Source organism: Lynx rufus, unplaced genomic scaffold (genome assembly GCF_022079265.1).
Source record: "Lynx rufus isolate CCGP_SWC_20201006 ecotype Redwood Valley unplaced genomic scaffold, mLynRuf1.p SCAF_11, whole genome shotgun sequence".
NCBI classification, from domain to species: Eukaryota; Metazoa; Chordata; class Mammalia; order Carnivora; family Felidae; genus Lynx; species Lynx rufus.
Window position 1 is genome coordinate 14,335,258 of NW_025814825.1, and position 23,511 is coordinate 14,358,768.

The window sequence follows — 23,511 nt, forward strand, 5'->3', positions numbered from 1 at the left end:
AATTCTGTGCTAAATTATGTCTAAAGACAGGGTTGCAAGCTCTAAAATAGCCAAGGAAGAGACAGTGCCAGGGCCTCTAAAAGGAGCCAATTTCTGAAGGTCCTAACCTTTTGGGAAAAAATGAAGGCAGCTGAGACTATGAGCCGCAGGCAGACCAAAGTATCCTGTCTCTACCCCTGACCCACTCTTTCCCCACTCCTGGTATGGTGGGGAAAGTATTAAAAGTATCCACGTTCAATCTTATGGCTAATCATGACTTATCACACCAAACTGGCAAAGCTTGTATACTTATCGTTCTCCTCTACAAAACTTCGAGCTTCTCGAGGGTAGAACCCAGCACAGTATCTGTGCTGCTAGTTGAACAAGTGGAGAACCACACCTAACTGGTTTACATCAACTTCATAATGAAAGCAGCTGACGTTTATTAAACAGTCACTGCATGATAGGTACAAGTTTAATAACCTATGAGGTAGGTGTCATTATCCTGATTTTAAAAACATAGAGACTGAATTTAGAAAATGCCCAGAGCAACTCAGCTAGCTTAATGATGGAGCTGAGCTTAAAACCCAGACAATATGACTTCAGAACCTGTGTTCTTAACCAGGACACTTTACTACCCTTCTTCCAAGTTTCATCTTAGCAGTAAAATCACATGATTCTGCAGAGGGAGAATTCGGGTAGAGCTCAAACCAGTGGAAACATCACTAGTAGGACTGCCAGGATTAGGAAGGTTTGAAAGCAAAGGGGAAAGTACAAGGAAAGGCTACTGAGGATAGGCACATCTGGCAGGGTGAGGGAACTTGGCAAGGATGGCTGAACACACACTAGTCTTTCCATGCACGTGCTGGTACATAAACAGTTAACATGACTGGTATCACCCCTTTAGGTGTCCAAGAAGGTGAAATATATGCCAAATTAAAAGATAGGGATTACAGAAGAACACAATGAATTAATAGCATGAGTTTGCTCTCTGGGTCTATTGTGAAAGTTGAGGGTTTATTGGCTCGAGATCCAATGTCTTATTTATATCCATCAATATGTTTATTAACTTATTCATTTATTGGTCAAATATGTGTAAAATGTATACTGTATCCCAGGTATTGTCCTAGGCATAGGGAATATATCCATGAACAAGACAGATAAGCATGCTAATAAGCAGAGTCAGATAACAAAACACATAAACACATGAGAAAATATCAAGTAGTGACAATTACTATGACACAGGCTGATGGAGTTACTTTAGAATGGGAAGGAAGTGAGTTATATGAAAACTGAATCACAGGGGCCCAAAGACACAGAGATCACGGGAAAGAGCACTTGAGGTGAAGGAACAGCTATAACAAAGGCCTTCAGGTGGGAATGAACTTGGTATATTTAGAAAATAAACAAAGAACAATGTGGAGGGGAGTGAACTGAGAAGAAAGTGATATTTGATGGACTCAGAGAGTATACAAGGGCCATGACATATGGAACCCTGTCAGCCTGGATAGACAGACTAGGGCTTTAGCAGGGGAGATGGAGAAATGGAGTCAGAGGCAGGATATGCTTTGGAAGTAGAGAGACAAAGATTTACTGAAAAAATGAATGCAGGGGAGAGAGAGCAAGAAACCAAGGATAATGCAGTTTTTTTTTAGCTTCTGGATAGGTGGTGAATAACTCAGTAAGTATTTATTGAGCACCTATCATATAAAATATATTGTCGTTAGTGGTCTCTGTCTGATTAGCCATATTTGTGGAAATTAAAGCCTTTGTCCATAATTTATGGATAGGAATTGATGATAATAGTAAAGGCAGAAGATTTTAGCCTAATGCCTCTTTTTTTTTTTAAATTATAAGAACAACAGACAATATAGTTAGTGTTTATAATTTATGTGGAGTAGTTAGGGAAGGCCTCTCTGAGGAAGTGACATTTGAATTGAGACTTGAAAGCTAAATAGAAGTTACCCAGGTAAACAGCATAATTGGGTTTCTAAAAAAATTTAAGCTTTCAAACAGACAATACAAATATTCTCAAAGTAATTTAAATTCACTGCGTCCCCCGTCCCCCCCCAACCATTTTGTTTTTACTTTGTGGACTACATATGGGTGATATTTAGTTCTTGGTAGTTACAGTGGGTTGAATAGTGACCCCCTAAAAGATATGTCCACATCTTAACCCCTAGAATTTGTGAATGTGACTCTGTTTGGAAGGAGGGTCTTTGTAGATGTAATTAAATTAAAGATCTTGAGATGAGATCTGGGCTAAGAATTACCCAAGTGGGCCCTAAATCCAATGACAAATGCCCTTTCAAGAGATATACGGAAGAAAGATATGGAAGGAGAAGGAGGGGAAGGCTATGTGAAGACAAGCCAAGGAGTGACCAGAACCGCAATGAACCAGAAAAGGCAAGGAAGGACTCTCCCCTAGAGCCTTCAGAGGGGGCATGGCTCTGCTAACATCTTGACTTTGGATTTGTGGCCTTCAGAACTGTGGGAGAGTAAATTTCTGTTTTTTAAATCCCCATGTTTGTGGTAATTTGTTATGGCAGCCCTAGGAAATGAATTCACTTGGCTTCTCCCTGCTACTTAGTATGAATCTAGGCCAGTTTCTCCTAGATAGCTATCGTTTTGCACTCAGGGATCCAAAGTTACATAGATAAAACAAACCAAGAAGTCAAAACAAATGCTAAATATCATACATCTCAAAGCCAAACATATATCTGGATGTTAGATGTGACTATATAATTTGTAATACTGCCTCTATTAAATAGCAAGGATAATGAGGCATGGATTATATGGAGACTAAACATCCCAGGAAATGGCCTGAAGTCATTTGAAAGAAACACTATTTTTTTTTTAACCACTAGGTTGAACTTTCCTTTGCCACCACTACTCTGAATCATTCTATTTTATATACCATATAATTTTAACACAGACAGTGATTCATCCTAGATAACTGTTCTTTAAAGCAATTCTACTGTCTTTAGTTGAGCTCTTCAAAAAAGGCATGCAAATATAAAGAGGAACTTATTAATTTTTATTTTACAATAAGTGATCACTTTAAGTCTTCTATCTTTGGATAGTCAGATGCTGTCCGATCCGTTTTGTGAAACAGAGCAATAGAACCAAAGCTATTCTAGAGAAATAACCCTGTGATATTACACATACATACATACCCTCCGTGATATCATTAATTTTTTTCAAGGGATTCTACAAAAGTCAGAAGAGGTATTATTTTAAATAAACAAAAAAGCAAATAAGCAACTGTTTTTCAAAAAAGCTGTGGATTATGGGGAGCCTGGGTGGCTCAGTCGGTTAAGCATCCAACTTTGGCTCAGGTCATGATCTCAGGGTTCGTGAATTCAAGCCCTGCATCAGGTTCTGTGCTTACAGTCCACAGCCTGGAGCTTGTCTCGGATTCTGTGTCTCCCTCTCTCTCTCTGCTCCTCCCCCACTTGGGCCTGGTCTCTCTCTCAAAAAATAAAATAAAGAAACAAAAAAAGCTGTGGATTAAGAAAATGAAGTAAAAGGATTCAGTTTGGAAAGGAAGAAGTAAAATAATCTCCATTTGCAGATGGCATCATCTTATATTAGAAAATCTTAAGGAATCCACCAAAAAGTGCCGAATAAGCAAGACTGTGTTTATAAAACCTCAGTCAGTGTTTTGGAGAGGTTTAAAACTTACACATTGTAGTACCCAACAGTGAAATAAAGACATTGTCAGATCAACCAAATCTAAGAGAATTCATTGCTAGTAGATCTGTACCACAAGGAATGACTAAATGAGTTCTTCATACTGATAAGAAGTGGTATCAGATAAAAATTTAGATATTCAGGAATAAATGAAAAGTACTCAAAGTGGTAAATATGAGTAAATGGTAAAAGTGGATAAGTATAAAAGATTATTTTTCTCCTAATTTCTTAAAAGAAAACTGTTCAAAGCAAAAATCCTCATGTTGTATTGTAGGGATTATGACATACACAGATGAAATACAAATGACAACTAAAGCATGAAACATAGGGCCATGGTAAATGGAACAGTATTATTGCAAGTTCCTTTTTTTTTTTTTTTTTGAGAGAGAGAAAGTGCTTGCACATGCGCATGGTGTAAGCATGAACGGAGGGCGGGGGGCAGAGGGAGAGAAAGAATCTTACACAGTCTCCATGCCCAGCACGGAGCCTGATGTGGGGCTCAGTCTCCCGACCACCTCACGACCCTGAGATCACAACATGAGCTGAAATCAAGAATTGGGACACTTAACCAACTGAGCCACCCAGGCGCCCCTGACGTTTCACTTGAAGTGGCACAATATTAACTTTAAGTGAACCGTGAAATGTTATAATTTCTAGAGAAACCATTAAGATAAAAAACGCAAAGAGATATATACACCTAAAAGGCCAGGAGGTCCAACAATATGTCTAGAAGTGGTGCACTCTAAAGAAACAGATTAAGTGCAACGTAAAGGAAGACATATCATGCAAATAATAACCATAAAAAAAGCTGGAGCAATCATACCAATATCAGAAAAAGCAAATTTCAAGAAAAGGAGTCTTACTAAAGATAAAGGGGAACATTTCTAATGATAATAGGATCGATTCATCAGGAAAGCATAATAATCCTAATCAATGTGTGTGTACATTTAATGCCAGAGCTCAAAATTCATGATGCGAAGACTGATATCACTTAAAGGAAAAATGGACAAATCCACACATTATCAGTGGAGATTTTTCTTCCTTCCTTCCTTCCTTCACTTCCTTCCTTCCTTCCTTCCTTCCTTCCTTCCTTCCTTCCTTCCTTCCTCCCTTCCTTCCTTCCTCCCTCCCTCCCTTCCTCCCTCCCTCCCTCCCTCCCTTCTTTCCTCCCTTCCTCCCTCCCTTCCTTCCTTCCTCCCTCCCTCCCTTCTTTCCTCCCTCCCTCCCTCCCTTCCTTCCTTCCTCCCTCCCTCCCTCCCTTCCTTCCTTCCTTCCTTCCTCCCTCCCTCCCTCCCTCCCTTCTTTCCTCCCTCCCTTCTTTCTTTCCTTCCTTCCTTCCTTCCTTCCTTCCTTCCTTCCTTCCTTCCTTATGCTTCATGAATTTACATGTCATCTTGCACGGGGGCCACGCTAATCTTCTCTGTATTGGTCTAATTTTAGTGTATGTGCCGAGGAAGCAAGCACGATATGTGGAGATTTTAACATCCTTCTCTCACTAACTGAAAGAGCAACTAGACAAAGAAGTCAGTTAGAAGATCTGAATACTATCAACCACCTTGACCTGACATTTTTACAACACTATACTCAAAAGTGCAGAATATACTTTTTCCAAATGTATTGAAATGTTCTTCAAAAAACTGACTGTATCTGGGGCCCATAAAACAAGTTTCAATCAATTTTAATATTTATTTTTGAGAGAGAGACAGAGTGTGAGGGGGAGAGGGGCACAGAGAGAGGGAGACACAGAATCTGAACCAGGCTCCAGGCTCTGAGCTGTCAGCACACAGCCCAATGTGGGGCTTGAACTCAAACTGTGAGATCATGACCTGAACCCAAGTCGCATGTTTAACCGACTGAGCCACCCAGGAGCCCCAGTGTTTGAAATTTTTCATAATAAAATGTTGGGGGAAAAGCAGTGTTTTCACTTCTCCTGCTCTCTCACATTGCCTGTACTAACTGGAGCTGACTGTGTAGGAGGTAAGCCAATAGGGGGTGCTATTCTGAGCCATAATTGTATCTTAAAAACAAAGCCAAAAAACCCAAGTTAACACAAGAAATAAACCAAACCATTGCTTCCCACCAAAGAATGAGTTGAAACGCATGCTGACTTTAGTTTCATAATATGTATATCATGACTCTGGTTCCAGTGAGAGAAGTTCCAAAGTCTCTAAAGATGGGCATCTGCCTTGACTGTGGCCTTTAGCACAAGAAAATACATTTGCTGAGCTTGGTCGCTCAGGGTGAAATGCAAGGCTCATCCAATGGCAACAAAACAAAACAAAACAAAACAAAACAAAACAAAACAAATCAAAAACAATGTCAAGAAAAACTCACACGTCACAGTTAAGGAGGGGTTAACTCACACGTCACAGTTAAGGAGGAGTCACCTAACAGATTACAGATTCAATATTTATACCTTCAAGAAAAAACTTCTGGGTTTCATTACCTTTATCAAGAGATGCCCCGGCCATATGGTAAAAGCTTAATGCAGTGTCCACATCATTGATATTCTTTAGGAAAGTAAAGAAGTTTTCCACTTCCTGAAATGTCAGACCCTGAAAGAAGAGAGATAAGGCAGGAACCTGTAACAAAAAGCAGCACAAAATGCAGAGCACTAGGTGGTTATTCATGTCTATAAATCAGAAGTTTATGCTATGTTTCGGGTGCCTGGGTGGCTCAGTCGGTTAAGCGTCTGACTCTTGATTTTGACTCAGGTCATGATCCCACAGTTGTGAGATCAAGCCCCGTGTCAGGCTCCGTGCTGAGCATGGAGTCTGCTTAAGATTCTCTCTCTCCCTCTTGCCTTTGCCCCTCTCCCTCACTTGTGTGCATATGCTCTCTCTTAATACATAGATTAAAAAAACAAAACAAAACAAAACTATGCTATGTCTAGAACAGAAACTGAACAAATTAGTCAAAGAATGCCAAATTTGTATAGGGAACACAACTCTAGAATTCTACCCTGAAAAAGGCAAGCTGGCTAATTGCTTTCCCTTCCCGTGTAAAATCCGACGTGAAGCTGTTTACAGTGTTGGCTGGACATCTTTACTAAAAATATTTCTAACTGTGCCCTCCAATTAGTCACAATATCTATTATGACACTTCTTAAATGAGCTCTAGCCCCTGGATCTGTTACATGTTATCTTAAGTTGTACTAGAATCAGGATGTCCATTTTAATAATCTACCCTTAGGCCAGCTAAGCTTTTTGAGGCTTAAGCCAATTAAAAAATCACTGAAGTCAGTGATATGCAGGGGAACGGTTTCAGGATTTAGCAGAACCCAAGCAGTTGGGAAGCTGTTCATTATGTCAATCTAAAAGCTACTAACGAAGCAATTTGCCACTTAACTTTAATCGGATGAAATTCTCTGAATGGAGCTCTTTTCAAAAGCTGCTCCAAGATTTGCTGATCTCTAATGGGACTTTCTCTGATGGCTCAAGAGAGAGTAGTTGTATAACTAGGCCCAAGGGAGTCTCCTTACAGGGTGGAGGATTTGTCCTCTTTGCCCATTTCCCACTTCTCACACATCACGCTGTGATGGAAATGAATAGTTTCTAAGAAGTGGGTAACACTGGGGAGACATCAAGGTGAATGCCTTTTAATGAAGCATCAGATCCTTAAAGGGACTGCTGATGTTGACTGGCTTCTACTTAGTGCTGCTCCCCTTCCAATTTCCATTTCCCCAAAATAGAGGGCCCAGAAATCCACATGGGGAACTCAGTAACAAGGAAACTTTAATATGGACAATACATAGTTCTTTCCTGGTATTCTCCCAACTCGGGTCTATGGTATCTTTCTCATTTTATCAATCAGACTAAGAACTAAAATACTGTATGTATAAATATGTCACACGATCTTTTATAATTTCCCTAGAACAATAGAAGTTAAAAAACTTTTTGTTGTGGAATATGACCATATAGAAAGCTGAGTAAAACATAAGAGTACAACAAACTACAGGTATGCTGTTTTGAAGGGACACATGCACCCCAATGTTTATAGCAGCACTATCAACAATAGCCAAAGTATGGAAAGAGCCCAAATGTCCATCAATGGATGAATGGATAAAGAAGATATGGTATATATATACAATGGAGTATTACTTGGCAATCAAAAAAGAATGAAATTTTGCCATTTGCAACTACGTGGATGGAACTAGAGGGTATTATGCTAAGCGAAATTAGGAAAGACAGGTATCATATGACTTCACTCATATAAGGACTTTAAGATACAAAACAGATGAACATAAGGGAAGGGAAGCAAAAATAATACAAAAACAGGAGGGGGACAAGACATAAGAGACTCTTAAATATGGAGAACAAACAGAGGGTTACTGGAGGGGTTGTGGGAGGGAGGATGGGCTAAATGGGGAATCTACTCCTAAAATCATTGTTGCACTATATGATAACTAACTTGAATGTAAATTAAAAAAATAAATAAAACAAACAAAAAAACCCAGTGCTATTTTCAAATAAAGCCATATACAACAACAACAACAACAAAAAGAGTACAACAAGCTGTTATAAAAATGAACAACCAGAGAACCTCCACTCAGGTCAAGGAAGAGCTATTCTCAGCATCCTGGAAGCCTTCCTCTCTCCCCTCAACATGTCCCTTTCTCAGTCGTAAGCCCCTTTTCCCAGTGTTAATTACTGTTCTGACTTTTAGGGGATTCATTTCTTTCTTTCTTTCTTTTTTTTTAAAAACACTATCTATTTACTACCTATTTATGCATCCTCAAACAGAAACAGTTTAATTATGCTTGTTTTGAACTTCAAAAATGGAATCATGCAGTACGCATTCTATTGTATATGGCTTCTCTCTTTTAGATTTGTCTATGTTTTTATTTATTTATTTATTTATTTTTTTTATATGAAGTTTATTGACAAATTGGTTTCCATACAACACCCAGTGCTCATCCCAAAAGGTGCCCTCCTCAATACCCATCACCCACCCGCCCCTCCCTCCCACCCCCATCAACCCTCAGTTTGTTCTCAGTTTTTAACAGTCTCTTATGCTTTGGCTCTCTTCCACTTTAACCTCTTTTTTTTTTTTCCTTCCCCTCCCCCATGGGTTCCTGTTAAGTTTCTCAGGATCCACATAAGAGTGAAACCATATGGTATCTGTCTTTCTCTGTATGGCTTATTTCACTTAGCATCACACTCTCCAGTTCCATCCACGTTGCTACAAAAGGCCATATTTCATTTTTTCTCATTGCCACGTAGTATTCCATTGTGTATATAAACCACAATTTCTTTATCCATTCATCAGTTGATGGACATTTAGGCTCTTTCCATAATTTGGCTATTGTTGAGAGTGCTGCTATGAACATTGGGGTACAAGTGCCCCTATGCATCAGTACTCCTGTATCCCTTGGGTAGATTCCTAGCAGTGCTATTGCTGGGTCATAGGGTAGGTCTATTTTTAATTTTCTGAGGAACCTCCACACTGCTTTCCAGAGCGGCTGCACCAATTTGCATTCCCACCAACAGTGCAAGAGGGTTCCCGTTTCTCCACATCCTCTCCAGCATCTATAGTCTCCTGATTTGTTCATTTTGGCCACTCTGACTGGCGTGAGGTGATACCTGAGTGTGGTTTTGATTTGTATTTCCCTGATAAGGAGCGACGCTGAACATCTTTTCATGTGCCTGTTGGCCATCTGGATGTCTTCTTTAGAGAAGTGTCTATTCATGTTTTCTGCCCATTTCTTCACTGGGTTATTTGTTTTTCGGGTGTGGAGTTTGGTGAGCTCTTTATAGATTTTAGATACTAGCCCTTTGTCCGATATGTCATTTGCAAATATCTTTTCCCATTCTGTTGGTTGCCTTTTAGTTTTGTTGGTTGTTTCCTTTGCTGTGCAGAAGCTTTTTATCTTCATAAGGTCCCAGTAATTCACTTTTGCTTTTAATTCCCTTGCCTTTGGGGATGTGTCGAGTAAGAGATTGCTACGGCTGAGGTCAGAGAGGTCTTTTCCTGCTTTCTCCTCTAAGGTTCTGATGGTTTCCTGTCTCACATTTAGGTCCTTTATCCATTTTGAGTTTATTTTTGTAAATGGTGTGAGAAAGTGGTCTAGTTTCAACCTTCTGCATGTTGCTGTCCAGTTCTCCCAGCACCATTTGTTAAAGAGGCTGTCTTTTTTCCATTGGATGTTCTTTCCTGCTTTGTCAAAGATGAGTTGGCCATATGTTTGTGGGTCTAGTTCTGGGGTTTCTATTCTATTCCATTGGTCTGTGTGTCTGTTTTTGTGCCATTGTCTATGTTTTTGTATTCTGTAGTTAACTCACTTTTATTGCCATTAGTATTCTGTTAGGTGAATATACCACAGTTTTTTAAAATGTTTTCTTTTATTTTTGAGAGAAAGAGACAGAGTATGAGTGGGGGAGGGGCAGAGAGGGAGACACAGAATCTGAAGCAGGTTCCAGACTCTGAGCTGTCAGCACAGAGCCCGATGCAGGGCTTGAACTCATGAACCATGAAATCATGACCTGAGCTGAAGTCAGATGCTTATTAACTGACTGGGCCACCCAGGCGCCCCTATACTACAGTTTTTTTATCCATTCTATTTGGTGTGTTTCCAGTTTTTGGCAATTTATGCAAAGTGGTACATCTGAATTTAAGCATGCATTCCAACATATATGGAGTACCTACTATGTACCAAGTTCCATAATTTTTGGCAGTGAACTAGAAGTAATTTTTCCCTAATTTGAGGCCATTCTTTTGGCCTTAACTTAGAGCATCCAGAGATAGGGCTTATTCCTTATACAAATGCCTTGGTATGCTATCTAATGTAAACACTAGGCTAGAATCAATCTTCTAGAGGTAAGTACAGGTTCTACAATATCTCCTGCTTGTGGATGGATGCCTAATACCGTCTTCTCTTCTCCTCCATCAGAAGACATGCAGTGGTGAAAAAAACCCAAGTGTCCATTGATGGATGAATGTATAAACAAAATGGAATATTAGTCACCATTAAAAAGGAGGAAATTCTGACATAAACTGCAATATGGATGAAACTTGAAGACATTATATCAAGTGAAATAAGCCAGTCACAAAAGGTCAAATACTGTATGATTCCACTTATATGAGGTACCTAAATTATTTAAGTTTATAGAGACAGAAATGGGAATTTCTTTTTTTTTCTTTCTTTCTTTCTTTTCCTTCCTTCCTTCTTTCCTTCCTTCCTTCCTTCCTTCCTTCCTTCCTTCCTTCCTTCCTTTTTTTTTTTTTTTTTTTAAATAATCTCTATGCCTAACATAGGGCTTGAACTCATAGCCCTGAGATCAAGAGTTAGGCACTCTGGGGAGCCTGGATGGCTCAGTTGGTTGAGTGTCCAACTCTTGATTTCAGGTCAGGTCATGATTTCGCAGTTCATGAGTTAGAGCCCCGCATGGGGCTCTGAGCTGACAGTATGGAGCCTGCTTGGGATTCTCTTTCTGCCCCTTCCCCACTCTCTCTGTCAAAATAAATAAATAAACTTAAAAAAAAAAAAAGAAAGAAAGAATTGCATGCTCTATTTACTGAGCCAGCCAAGGGCCCCGGGGAATTGTTGTTTAATGGGTACAGAGTTTCAATTTGGGAAGATAGATAGCAGCGATGGGTGTATAACCGTATGAATGTACTTTTCAAGATTTTCAAAAATGTTCATTTATTTTAGAGAGAGAGAGAATATGAGCAGGGGAGAGGCAGAGAATGGGGCAGGGGGCAGAGGTTCTGGCGTGAGCTTTGTGCTGACAGCAGAGAGCCCGACGTGGGGCTCAAACTAACAAACCATGAGATAGTGACGTAAGCTGAAGTCGGATGCTTCATGGACTGAGACACCCAGGTGCCCCAGTATGAATGTACTTAATGCCACTGAACTATACACTTAAAAATGTTAACATAAAATTTCTAAAACAAAGGGCAAGGTACAGGAAATGCGATCCCCTCTGACAAAAGCAAACTCTAATGTTTGCTACTTAATTTATCATGAAACATCAAATACAATAGGTCAAGGCCAGAATATTCATGCTGAGAATTATTTGAGGTCAGACAGTGAGAAAATCTGAATTGAATGGCTATTCATTTGATGATTTAGAAAAACAGTGGGATACACATCACATTATGGCATTATTAAATTGAAATATGTAACATTTTACCTTTTATTATATAGATACAATAAAAATATTTATTGAGCACTTACTAACGACTCAGCACTATGCCAGGAACAGTGAGGGAAATAAAATTGCTTTGGACATGGGCCTTGATTTTATAGAGCTTACAATTTAGATAGGCTTCTTAAAGAAAAGATGACGCCAGTCACAAAATCCTTATTTCTTCATAACTATCTTAGTAAAAAATCCAAAGGGTTTTCTAGCAATAAAGCTAGAATAAGACTTTAACATGAGGTTCATGGATGGAAAGTGAAAGGATGTGCTTTCTGCAAATTGAGCTGTTCAGACTGGAAGGCAATAGTTGTGTACAGGCCACTGGCAGGTGACGTGACCTGTAGAATAGTAGGCAAGAGGAAATAACCTTCTCTTAGGCATGGCATCACAGGGAATTTCTTGACACACTATGGGGAAGTGGAAGAAGCAGGAGTTATTTTATTCTGGGTCCAACTGTTCAACAAACTGGTTATCTATCTACCTGGGGAAAGATGGACTTATAGAAAACTGGGCTCTAAGGGCACCTGGGTGGCTCAGCTGGTTGAGTGTCCAACTCTTGGTTCTGGTGCAGGTCATGATCTCATGGTTCATGGGTCTGAGCCCTGCATCGGGCTCTGCACTGACAGTGTGGAGCCTGCTTGGGATTCTGTCTCTCTCCCTTCCTCTCTGCCCCTTCTCTGCTCTCTCGCTCTCAAAATAAATAAAAATAAAACATTAAAAAAAACCCTGGGCTCTAGATGACTCAAAAAAAGGAGATAAGGCTAAAAAGAATGAAATCTTGCCATGTGCAACAATGTGGATGGAGCTAGAATATATTATTCTAAGTGAAATAAGTCAATCAAAGACAAATACCATATGATTTCACTCATATGTGGAATTTAAGAAACAAAACAGATGAACATATGGGAAGGGGGGAAGAGAGAAGAGAGAGAAACAAACCACAAGAGACTCTTAACAATAGAGAACAAACTGAGGGTTGATGGAGGGAGGTGGGTGATGGGTATGCAGGAGGGCACTTATTGTGATGAGCACTGGGTGTTGTATACAAGTGATGAATCACTGAATTCTACTCCTGAAACCAATATTGCACTGTATATTAACTAAAATTTAAATAAATATTTAAAAAGTGAATTTAACATTAGAAATTTGTTGAATAAGCAATAGAATTGTCTTTCAAAACTAAAAGCAATTGATAAAATGTTTAGAAGAAAACATAAAAAAATCTTCGTAACCTTGAGTAAGACAAAGAGTTCTTAGATATGATAGACACCAAGGGTCGCCTGGGTGGCTCAGGTGGTTAAGCACCCAAATCTTGATTTTGGCTCAGGTCATGATCTCACAGTTTGTGGGATTGAGCCCCACATCAGGCTCTATGCTGACAGTGTGGAGCCTGTTTGGGATTCTCTCTCCTCTCTCTCTCTGCCCCTCTCCTGCTCACATTCTCTATCTGTCTCAAAATAAATACACGTAAAAAAAAAAAAGATATGACACCAAAAGTGCAATCCATAAAAGAAAAAAAAAAACTGATAAGTTAGACTTCATCAAACTTAAAAACTTTTGTACTTCAAAATACTGAGAAAACAGACAAATCATAGACTGGGAGAAAATATTTAAAAATCACATATCTGATAAAGGATTTGTATCCAGAATGATTTAAAGAACTCTTACAGGGTGCCTGGGTGGCTCAGTCGATTGAGCGTCCGACTTCGGCTCAGGTCATGATCTCACAACTTGTGGGTTCGAGCCCCGCGTCAGGCTCTGTGCTAACAGCTCAGAGCCTGGAGCCTGCTTCGGATTCTGTGTCTCCCTCTCTTTCTGTCCCTTCCCAACTTGTACTCTGTCTTCCTCTGTCTCTCAAAAATAAATAAATGTAAAAAAAAAATTTAAAGAAGTCTTACAACTCTATAATGAGAAAATAAGAACACAATTAAAAAAAATTTTTTTAACGTTTATTTATTTTTGAGACAGGGAGAGACAGAGCATGAACGGGGAGGGTCAGAGAGAGAGGGAGACACAGAATCTGAAACAGGCTCCAGGCTCTGAGCTGTCAGCACAGAGCCTGATGCGGGGCTCGAACTCACGGACCGCGAGATCATGACCTGAGCCGAAGTCCGATGCTTAACCGACTGAGCCACCTAGGCGCCCCAAGGACACAATTTTAAAAAGTAATTGAATAGACACCTTACCAAATAAGATATATGAACGGCTAAAAAGTTCATGAAACAATGTTCAGGATCATCAGTCATAGGGAAATGCAAATCAAACCACAATGAGAAACCACTACCTACCTATCAGAATGACTGTAATCAAACAGTAACAAGTGTTGGTGCAAATGTAGAGAAACTGGAAATGTAACATTGTACATCTACTTTGGAAAACAGTTCGGTGCTTTTGTTAAACTCAATTTTTTTCCATACAAGCCAGCCATTCTACTCCTAGGAATTTTCTTAAGAGGAATGAAGATAGGTCCACATAAAGACCTGTGCATGAATGTTCATAGCAGTTTTATTTACAGTGGCTGAACACTGGAAACAATTCAAATGTTCAACTGGTGAATGGGTAAACAAAATGTGGTACATCCATACAATGGAACAGTATTTACTGTATTCAGCAGTAAAACACAGCAATGAATACAAGCAACAGAATGTATGGATAAGCCTCAAAATATGATGAGAAGTAACAGAAGCCAGACACAAAAGACCGTATTATGTTACGAAAGCATTTACGTGAATGTCCAGAAGAGACAAATCTGTAGAGACAGAGAAAAGGTGTATGGTTGTCTGGGGTGAAGGCAGAAATGGGGACTGACCACAAGCTAGAGTAACAGATCTTTTCGGGGTGATGAAAATATTCTAAAACTGGATTGCGGTGATGATTGCATAACTCTGTAAATTTACTAAAAATCATTGAATTGCTCATTTAAAACAGGTGAGTTTTATGGTATATAAATTATACCTCAATAAAATTGTTAACAATATAAAATGCAGTTGGAGTAGAAAGAGGGGTAAGGGAAATGTGGCTTCCTCAGGAGTCAGCTGTTACCACTAGGTATCTCGTGCTGACAGGCCATGGGTGAGGGTAAACCCACTGTCACACATGATTCTCTTGCTTTGTCTTTTAATCAGTCATAGGTAATCCATCGCCAGGAATCAATCCACTTGCCCGAATTCCCTCTATGGTCCACTGAAAAGATAAAATATTCTCCTTTTTCCTTCTTCTCCTTGTATGCTATGCTTGCACCAATCTTATCATTTATCATCTGCTCAGTCTTCTGCTTATTTGTTAAAAAATTATTTTTACAGCAGATAATATATGAATCTTATGAAATAGTAATATATAAACAGTACAAAGCAATTCTTCCTCTACCCTTGTCTTTCAATCTCCCTCTCTATGGGTGGTCACTGTCACCAATTTCTTGGTTATTCTTTCATAGGTGTTACTATGACTATCTTGCTCCAGTAAAGCATCTTCCCATTGCAAACCCCACAATTCTCTTCAACTGTTGCCTGGCAGTGGGGGGAAATCACACTGTTTCTATTGCTTACATTTCTGCAAATATCTAGTCATCCTGAAACATCACTTTCTTCATGTGTTCATTCCTCCTCCTCACGAAATATCAATGATTTCTCACTGCCAACTGGATAAACCCAACTTCTTAGCCTCATATTCTAGGTCTTACACAAAATGCTTCCATAGATTACCTTTCTAGCCATCTCCTTAAGAGACCACAGGCTAGAGTCTAGCAATACACTGGCTTTCTTATTTCCTCAAAACCCTTGTCCTTATTCAAATTATGGCGAATAAGGAGTAGCATTAAATAGGCTCATTAGTAGGAAGATTATTGACTGTGGAATAAAACAAGTCCTGGCTTTGAATCCTGTTGCTACCTCTTAAGATGCTGTGTGATCTCAGGCAACTAAGGCTCTGAAAAGTATTTTTCATCTGAAAAATGGGGATTCTTTCCACCAAGCAGGATGTGATCATTAAGGAGAAGATAGGTAAAATGCCTGATACATAGCAAGTACTCAGTAAGTGGTAGGTTGAATCCTTAGCAGGCTGGAAGGCTCATTACCATAGAACCAATGGTAATGAGTTTATTCGATTAAGCTTTCAACTATACTCTCTTCTCTGGTATGTCTATGACCTTGAGGAATAGGAAAGAGAGACAAGTATACCTCTCATATACCTTTGAAGTATATGAAACTAATTGTGGGGGGAAACCAGAAATATAATAGTGAAAAGTCCATAAATTCTCTTAATAGTCATTCACAGCTTACTACTTCTTTGGGGGAAGGACAGGTTTCAAAGCTAATCAGTTAAACAAAGCTAATCAGTAGAGTCTCTAGTCTTTTTAGTTGAATGGCCACACCTCAGGTGCTCTACTACTTCTTATGACTTTGACGGGCACCTAATAATTGGAGTTTTTCAAGCGCTATGCAGCAATGTTTCTAGAATCTGATATTCCATGATGACCACATTCTGGCTCAACTCTCAAATATCTGTGAAAATAAGTGAATAGGAGAGCCCACATGAATATTATCTACAGATGATATGCAAAGTTAATAATCTAATAGTTTTATTATAACTGGTTAAGTACAAACCCTGCTTCATGGCTGGTAGCATTATTAGTAAGACTGATACAGACAGAAGGTTGCTGGTGATAGCGATCTAAGAGGAAACATGTAGCAAAAGCAAACTTTTTTTATAACTTCTGCTTGTCAAAATCCTACTCTGCTTTTAAGGCCAAGTTCAAATTGTATTGCCACCAAGAATCTCTTCCGTGGTTCTAATCTTTCTCACTGGTGCTCCCAAAAAGTCTCATAAGTTTATTAGGGTACTTAATACATTCACCAACGCATATGACAAACGTTTGCCTATGCGACACTCACTGTACTGTGGACATGCAAAGACGAGTAAGACACTGCTCTTAAGAGGCCCAAAGTCAAGTGAGTTGCCCTCTATTATAATTATTTATGATCTGACTCCCTGCACTAGGAATATTAAATGCTATGCGGCAGACTGGGTTTTGCTCATTACGGTATTCCTAATATCTGAAAGAGTGCTTTGCACATAGTGGTTGCTCAGTAAGTACTGAATATGAAATTATATAGGTCTCTGTGTGTATATATATTTTTTCTTACTAAATTATTACAGACTATATATTTCTTGAGGATAGATGATGGTTTTTGTTTATCTTTTATCTTTCTCACAGCATCTGGCTTAGTGTCTTGCACAGAGCAATGTCTGACATTGAACTAAATGTAATTTTCAGTTCAGCCTTAAGTGGATTTGCTAAATTATTAAAATTCACAGCTTCTGCACTCTCAAGCATCGAGAACCATCCCTGTGAATTACATTGATAAAGTTTAGAAAACTCTGTTTTTCTTTTAATGAGGAGAAGACAATATGGAGGAAGTAAAATTAGCAAATTTTAGAGCTGAGTCAGATTTGGCCCAGAAGAATTATTCACAGAAAAAAGGATATTGAGGGAAATGGGGAAAATCTGGTAGAGGATAGGGACTAATTTTTGTTTTATTTATTTTATTTTATTTTTAAATTTTAATTTAATTTTTTTAGAGAGACAGAGAGGAAGACAGAGAATCTCAAGCAGGCTCCAAACTCAGCACAGAACCTGATGTGGGGCTCAATCTCACGATCCCAAGGTCATGACCTGAGCCAAAATCAAGAGTCAGACACTTAAGACTGAGCCACCCAAGCACCTTGGGGCTAATTTTTAAAATAAAGCCAAAACAAAACACGGTTCCCATTGAAAAAAAAGGATGAAAGAAATGAAAACTCTCCTTGTTAAATACGAAACATAACAGCACGAATAGAGTAATTTTTCTAGCATGGCAGGTTCTCCAGTCCTTCTAGCTATTACTCAGGGGCAAAGTAGCTAGAGACACCGACGGAGTGCAGTCTTCCAGAGCAGTGGCTCACGAGCGAGCGCAAGAGCACAGGAGAATCACCTCAGGAGCCTTTTAACAAACGATGCCTGGACCCACCCACTGAGCTTCTGATTTAGTTGGTTTAAAGAGGGCCCCAACAATCACATTTCTGAAAAATTCCCCAAGCGATACTGGGTGACTGGGGTTGAGAAGCACTGCTTTAGAGAAAGGGTATGTTTAGGAGAACTCTGATATAGAAAGGACAAGATCTGGAATTGAAAGCCTTGGATTTCAGTCCAGATTCTGGGTGGATCATTAATTTCTCTTTCTCTCCATCTCTATATTCTCAAAGACAAGATGAGACCTAACAAGGCTGTTGGAAAGACAGAAAAAGAAAAATGTGAAAGGCTGTGAAACATTGCATGGTCATTAAGCAGTATGCAAATATTTACTTAATGCCACCACTAGGATCATCAATCTTTTAGGTCTGGACTGATAATTTGTGCAGAATCCCACACAGAAAAATGATTAATATGAGCCAAATGAAAACTTACATTTTCATGTTAACAAATCCAAAGTGGAATAAAAGAAATCATTAAGAAGCAGATGGTGATTCCCCTTTAATGAGACATGATCCTAGAGAAATAGACTGCTAACCTTAGGAGCAAAGGCCCTTCATTAACGCTCATTATAGTTAATTGCTATGTTCACAAACTAATCAACATGAGAGGACGATCAATCTCAATCTCCTTGCTATAGCAGCCTGGAAATTCAGGGCCAGAAGTAATTTAGCACCCCAGATTTTCATCATCTGACAAAATCTGTCCTTTCATTTCAGAGCTCTTTTGCAAGGTCTCCAGGCCTTATATTAACTTCTGCTAAAGCTACTCTATTCCTTCAAGGGAGATGTCTCCAACACCCTATTTATTCTTTAAAAAATTTCATAATAAAACATGAATTAGACTGTTCTGATAATTATTTTAAGGTCAAAAAAATGTCTGGACCAAACTTATTTAAAACTTAGTCTGGTAAAAAGAAAAGAGTGTTTCCTAATGCAAACACTGTGCTTCCAGCACAGGGACTAAAAATCCATCTAAACATCTGCCATCGATTTTATTTCTTTTTAATTTTTAATTTCTTATTTTTATTTTTTAACGTTTCTTTGCCTTTGAGACAGAGAGAGATAGAGCACGAGCGGGGGAGGGGGAGAGAGCGAGGGAGACACAGAATCCGAAGCGGGCTCCAGGCTCCAAGCTGTCAGCACAGAGCCTGATGCGGGGCTCGAACTCACAAGTCGTGAGATCATGACCTGAGCCACAGTCGGCCGCCCAACCCGAGCCACCCAGGCGCCTCTAAACACCTGCCATCAATTTTCTGAAATTATAATTTCCAACAGATATGAGCTGGGTACTAAGCACTGTAAAAGTTGTCTCTGGGAGAGAACATTGTCCTCTGTCACTTTCCGTTAGTGATGAGTCTTCCCTCATAACTGAGGAAACAACTGCTGTGTAGGGACAGGAACATTTGTAGTGCCAGGTCAGGTTCCTTGGTCATGGCCACATGGTAATCACTGTCCACTGGAAAGGGTATTGGCTGGAAACGAGAAGATCTGGCATTGTGGGGTGTGTGTATATGTAGGTGATCTTTAAGAGGTATGCCTTTTAGCTGATTTCTGCTTCAGTTTGTCCACCCCATACCCTGGCAAAACCCCAGAGGCTGATTCAGTTCTGCCATCTGCTCCTTCCTGCACCAGGTGCAGCTGGTGTGGAAAGGTATCAGAGAGCAGTGTTGACTACTGCACCACTACAAACTCATGGCCTCCAATCGCAATGCTGCTCAAAAAATGCTCCATCATCTCTCCCTGAGTTCTCTAATAATCTTACTATCAGTCTTTCAGCTTCTTTGCTTGCTCCTTCCCAAACTGTTTTCCACAAAGTGGCCAGAGTCCTTTATTTAAACCTGCACACAACCATGTCATTTGACTGCTCACAGCCCTTTAAAGAGCTTCCCATTCCACCAAACTCGTTCCATGTACATGTGGGCCCCCATCTCCCTTTCAAACCTCACCTCAGGCCACTCTCCTCCTTGCTAGTATGCTCTAACCACAACAGTCCCCTTTTGGTGCCTCACATGCTAGACCTTTGTGTTTTCTGTTACGGACTGAATGTGTGCCTCCCACAATTTCTACATTGAAGCCTTAACCCCCATTATGGCCGTATTAGGAGGTGGGGCCTCTAAGCAAATAATTAAGGTTAAATGAGGCTATAAGGGCGGGGCCTTGAACTGACAGGATTAGTGTTCTTATAAGAAGATGCATCAGAGGGGTGCCTGGGTGGCGCAGTCGGTTAAGCGTCCGACTTCAGCCAGGTCACGATCTCGCGGTCCGTGAGTTCGAGCCCCGCGTCAGGCTCTGGGCGGATGGCTCGGAGCCTGGAGCCTGTTTCGATTCTGTGTCTCCCTCTCTCTCTGCCCCTCCCCCGTTCATGCTCTGTCTCTCTCTGTCCCAAAAATAAATAAAAACGTTGAGAAAAAAAAAAAATTTAAAAAAAGAAGATGCATCAGAGAGCCGGTGTACATGTGTGCTCTTGTGCTCCTGCTCTCTGGTTTTCTCTCTTACCTTGCCAACAACCAAGGAAAGGCCATGTGAGGATATAGCCAGAAGGTGGCTGTCTGAAGGACAGGAAGAGAGCCCTCACTAGAAATTTAATTTGTTGCACTTTGATCATGGACTTCTATCCTCCAGAACTGCGAGAAAATAAATTTCTATTGGTGAAGCCACCCAGTCTGTGGTGTTTTGTTGTAGCAGCCCAAGCAGACTAATAATATACTGCCTGAGAGTTTTTAACATATTCTAGTTCCTTCTTTCTGGAGCCCCCCTCTTCCGTCTTCCTCATTTTCTTCCTCTTTCTGCTTCCTTACTTCCCATTTTAATATGCCCTCCAATCTAATAAAACAGCTCTCCCAAAAGTCATTAATTATTACCATTTTACCAAAGCCAATGGATGTTTATCCTCTTAGTTTACTGGACCCTCTCTGTCCCATGTGACACCCCCCGTCCCCCGCCCCCAGTCCCTGAACCCTCTACTTCCTTGGCTTTGATTGCACTACTTTCTCCAACCATTTCCTTCCTGTGCTGTTTTTATGTTAGCGTTCCACTTGATTTTGTCTCTGGCCAAAAAAAGACAGTTCTTTTCTGTATAATACAGAAAATTCCTTGGGCAATCTTATGGTTTTAACTTGAATAGTGTGTTGATAATTCCCAAACCTATCTCAGTCATCTGAAGTAGATCTGAATATCCAAGTGCCCTGCTACTCATCTCTAATTGGATAGTCCACAGGTGTCTTATATTCAAGATATCTATAACTAAAGTCTTTATCTTCCTCTGTAAACCAGTCTCTCTTTTTAATTCCTCAGTCTTAGTTCATGGTGCCACCCTTTGTGTGAACAAGAAACCTAGGGGGTTGTTCTGGACTCGCCCTTATTCCTCGCCCGCTGCTTTTTTTTTTTTCTTCAAGTACGAGAGATGAATTAGTTACAGTATTTGCTTCATGACACTCTCATTTTGTTGGTACCCGTGCTAGTACCTTCCCACAGTTCCTTCTCTTCCTGTAAACAGAGAGACCCACCTTTCCCTCCTTGAAGTGCTTCTTGAGCTGCTTCTGCATGGCGGTCAGCTTCTTGGACTGTACCCCGCTGTAGGCCAGCAGCATGCCACCAAACTGCCTCTCGGTAATTTTCCCATCCACCGGGTCATGGCGCTCGAACTGGGAGGGAAACAGAAAGAGTGTTCTTGGGATCAAATGCAAAGTCTTTTGACATGGAATGTGGAATGAGCAACTGCGTTGGATGGCAGAAAATAGTTGATGGCTGCCAAGACTGCATTTTTGAACTATAATTTTCACTAAGATTTGAAAAAGTAATCAGAAACAGAAGATCTGGGTTCTTATTCCAGCTTTGCACTATTTATGACTTCAGGAAAGTCACCCAACTACTCTGGGCTTCGGTTTCTTCACGGATAAGACGGAGCTGCTGTGATACCTCATGGACCTTACAGAGCAGGAGCGTCCAATGTTAAAACTCCATTCCAATTCATAAGTAATATTATTGGTGATAAGTGCTGTATGGGTGGGTCATCCATGTCCCCGTTACTCAGTGATAACTTGAAAGCTAATTATTCCCTCCCAGTATTTATTATAATCAGTAGGCAATTACAAAGGAGGGGAATCCTCCCCCAGGACTCAAGCTAGAGAAGACCGTCTACCTGTCACAGACTTAGAGGAATAGCAACTAGCTATGGAGCAGATGGGACAAGATTGAAGGAATGTAGCAAACACTGACTCTCAAATGCCCCTGCCCTTTGGGAAATGAGTGCAGTCTCCCAGGAAGTGGTAGGGGATGCCAGCAGAAGCTCACTGAGCCCTTGGACAGGAAGACTAGCACTGAGCGCTGGAGGTGAGGGACAGGTAAGGAGGTGCTCTCAGACATGGCAAAAATGCCAGGAACTAGAAGTTAATGACGGATGTCTATGGAAGTCACAGACACAAAACTCCTAAATAACTTTCACGAAACCTGCAATTACGTGCTGCTAGAAATGAATGAGAATGGGAACATGATAAATAAAACTTGGAAGATATGGCCAAAGGTGATCTTCCAATTGCCTGAAATGTCCTGATAAAACTTTAGTTTGCCTCATCAAAAAAGAAGAGAAAATCCTAGTGCACAAAATTAGAAATGACAAATTGTATGCAACAAAGAATACACATTGAAGATGAATTCATTTTATAATTTTAAAAATTAAAAAATAATTTAATAAATTAAGAATTGGAGGATTTTAAGAAAAATACTATCTCCCCCACCCCCACAATTGAGTCAAGAAGTAGAAAATCTGAACAGGCCAAGAAAAAAAAAACCCTCTGAAAAAAAGCTAATTATTATAAATATGATCAACTGTACATCCATAAAGTCATATCAGTTCCTCAATCTGTAATATATTCACACCTTTAAGGATTTCAAAGAAAAGCAATGCATTTTCAGGTTTTCCCCAAAATGGTAATCAAATGCTAGGTCGTCAATAGAGCTTAAAAAAATTCATGGTGTGGGATGCCTTTATTAGACATGCTTATTTATCACAAAACTACTGAAAAATCATTAAGTATACTTATATATGCAGATGGAAAGGTTAAGCATAAAGGACTTCTAGCTAATTTCAGTAATATCTGAAAAACTAAGATTTTCATTTAAAAATGGAGACAGAAAAGTAATTTCTGTGCCAGCTGCACTGGTTAGCGATACTTATAAATGCATAAAGAACAACATGGCTAACAATGGGCCCAGAAACCAGAAAGCAAAACAATTTGAAGATGGTAAAAATATCCCCATAGTTTTATTGGAAGATAAGTTACCAGGAAACTTTAAGATTCTCATGTGGCAGGGCATAATCCTGTTCTCATAAGAGGGGTATAGAAAGACATAAGACACTGCTAAGTAAGGTCACATCAACAAACATTTCCTGAATGTCTACTAGTTATCTAGCACTGTGTTAGTCATTATGGACTGCAGGACAGAAGAAGATTCAGTTTCTGCCCTCAATATGTGACACAAAATAAGGAAGCATGTAGTCAAGAGTGAATTTCTCTTTCAATTCTCATTTCCTCAGTTAGCTTGGTAAGTTGTTTATACATTCATATCCTCACTAGTGGGACTGTATCAGTGAGCAGGACACGGAAACTACATTTAGCAACAACAACATTTACCGAGCACTACTATGGGCCAGGAACTTCACCCATGTATTCCTTCATCTAATCACTTC

At 39.8% G+C, this 23,511-nt stretch overlaps 1 protein-coding gene and 1 non-coding gene across 8 annotated transcripts in view; both read right to left on the bottom strand.

Moving 5' to 3' along the window:
- MICU1 (mitochondrial calcium uptake 1) overlaps positions 1 to 23,511 on the bottom strand; it is a 250,242-nt gene that overhangs the window by 18,946 nt on the left and 207,785 nt on the right. For 5 of the 7 annotated variants that reach the window (XM_047072928.1, XM_047072929.1, XM_047072924.1 and 2 more), the window contains 2 exons: positions 21,329 to 21,466; positions 6,119 to 6,254 (listed from right to left, as the gene is read on the bottom strand). In XM_047072928.1, the coding sequence (XP_046928884.1) occupies positions 6,119 to 6,254; positions 21,329 to 21,466 (274 nt within the window). The remainder of the gene's footprint in view (positions 1 to 6,118; positions 6,255 to 21,328; positions 21,467 to 23,511) is intronic. The other 2 variants (XM_047072927.1, XM_047072930.1) reach the window with 1 other exon arrangement.
- Positions 5,031 to 5,136, bottom strand: LOC124507350 (U6 spliceosomal RNA). The gene has a single exon (XR_006961004.1). It is a non-coding gene; the product is annotated as a U6 spliceosomal RNA (small nuclear RNA).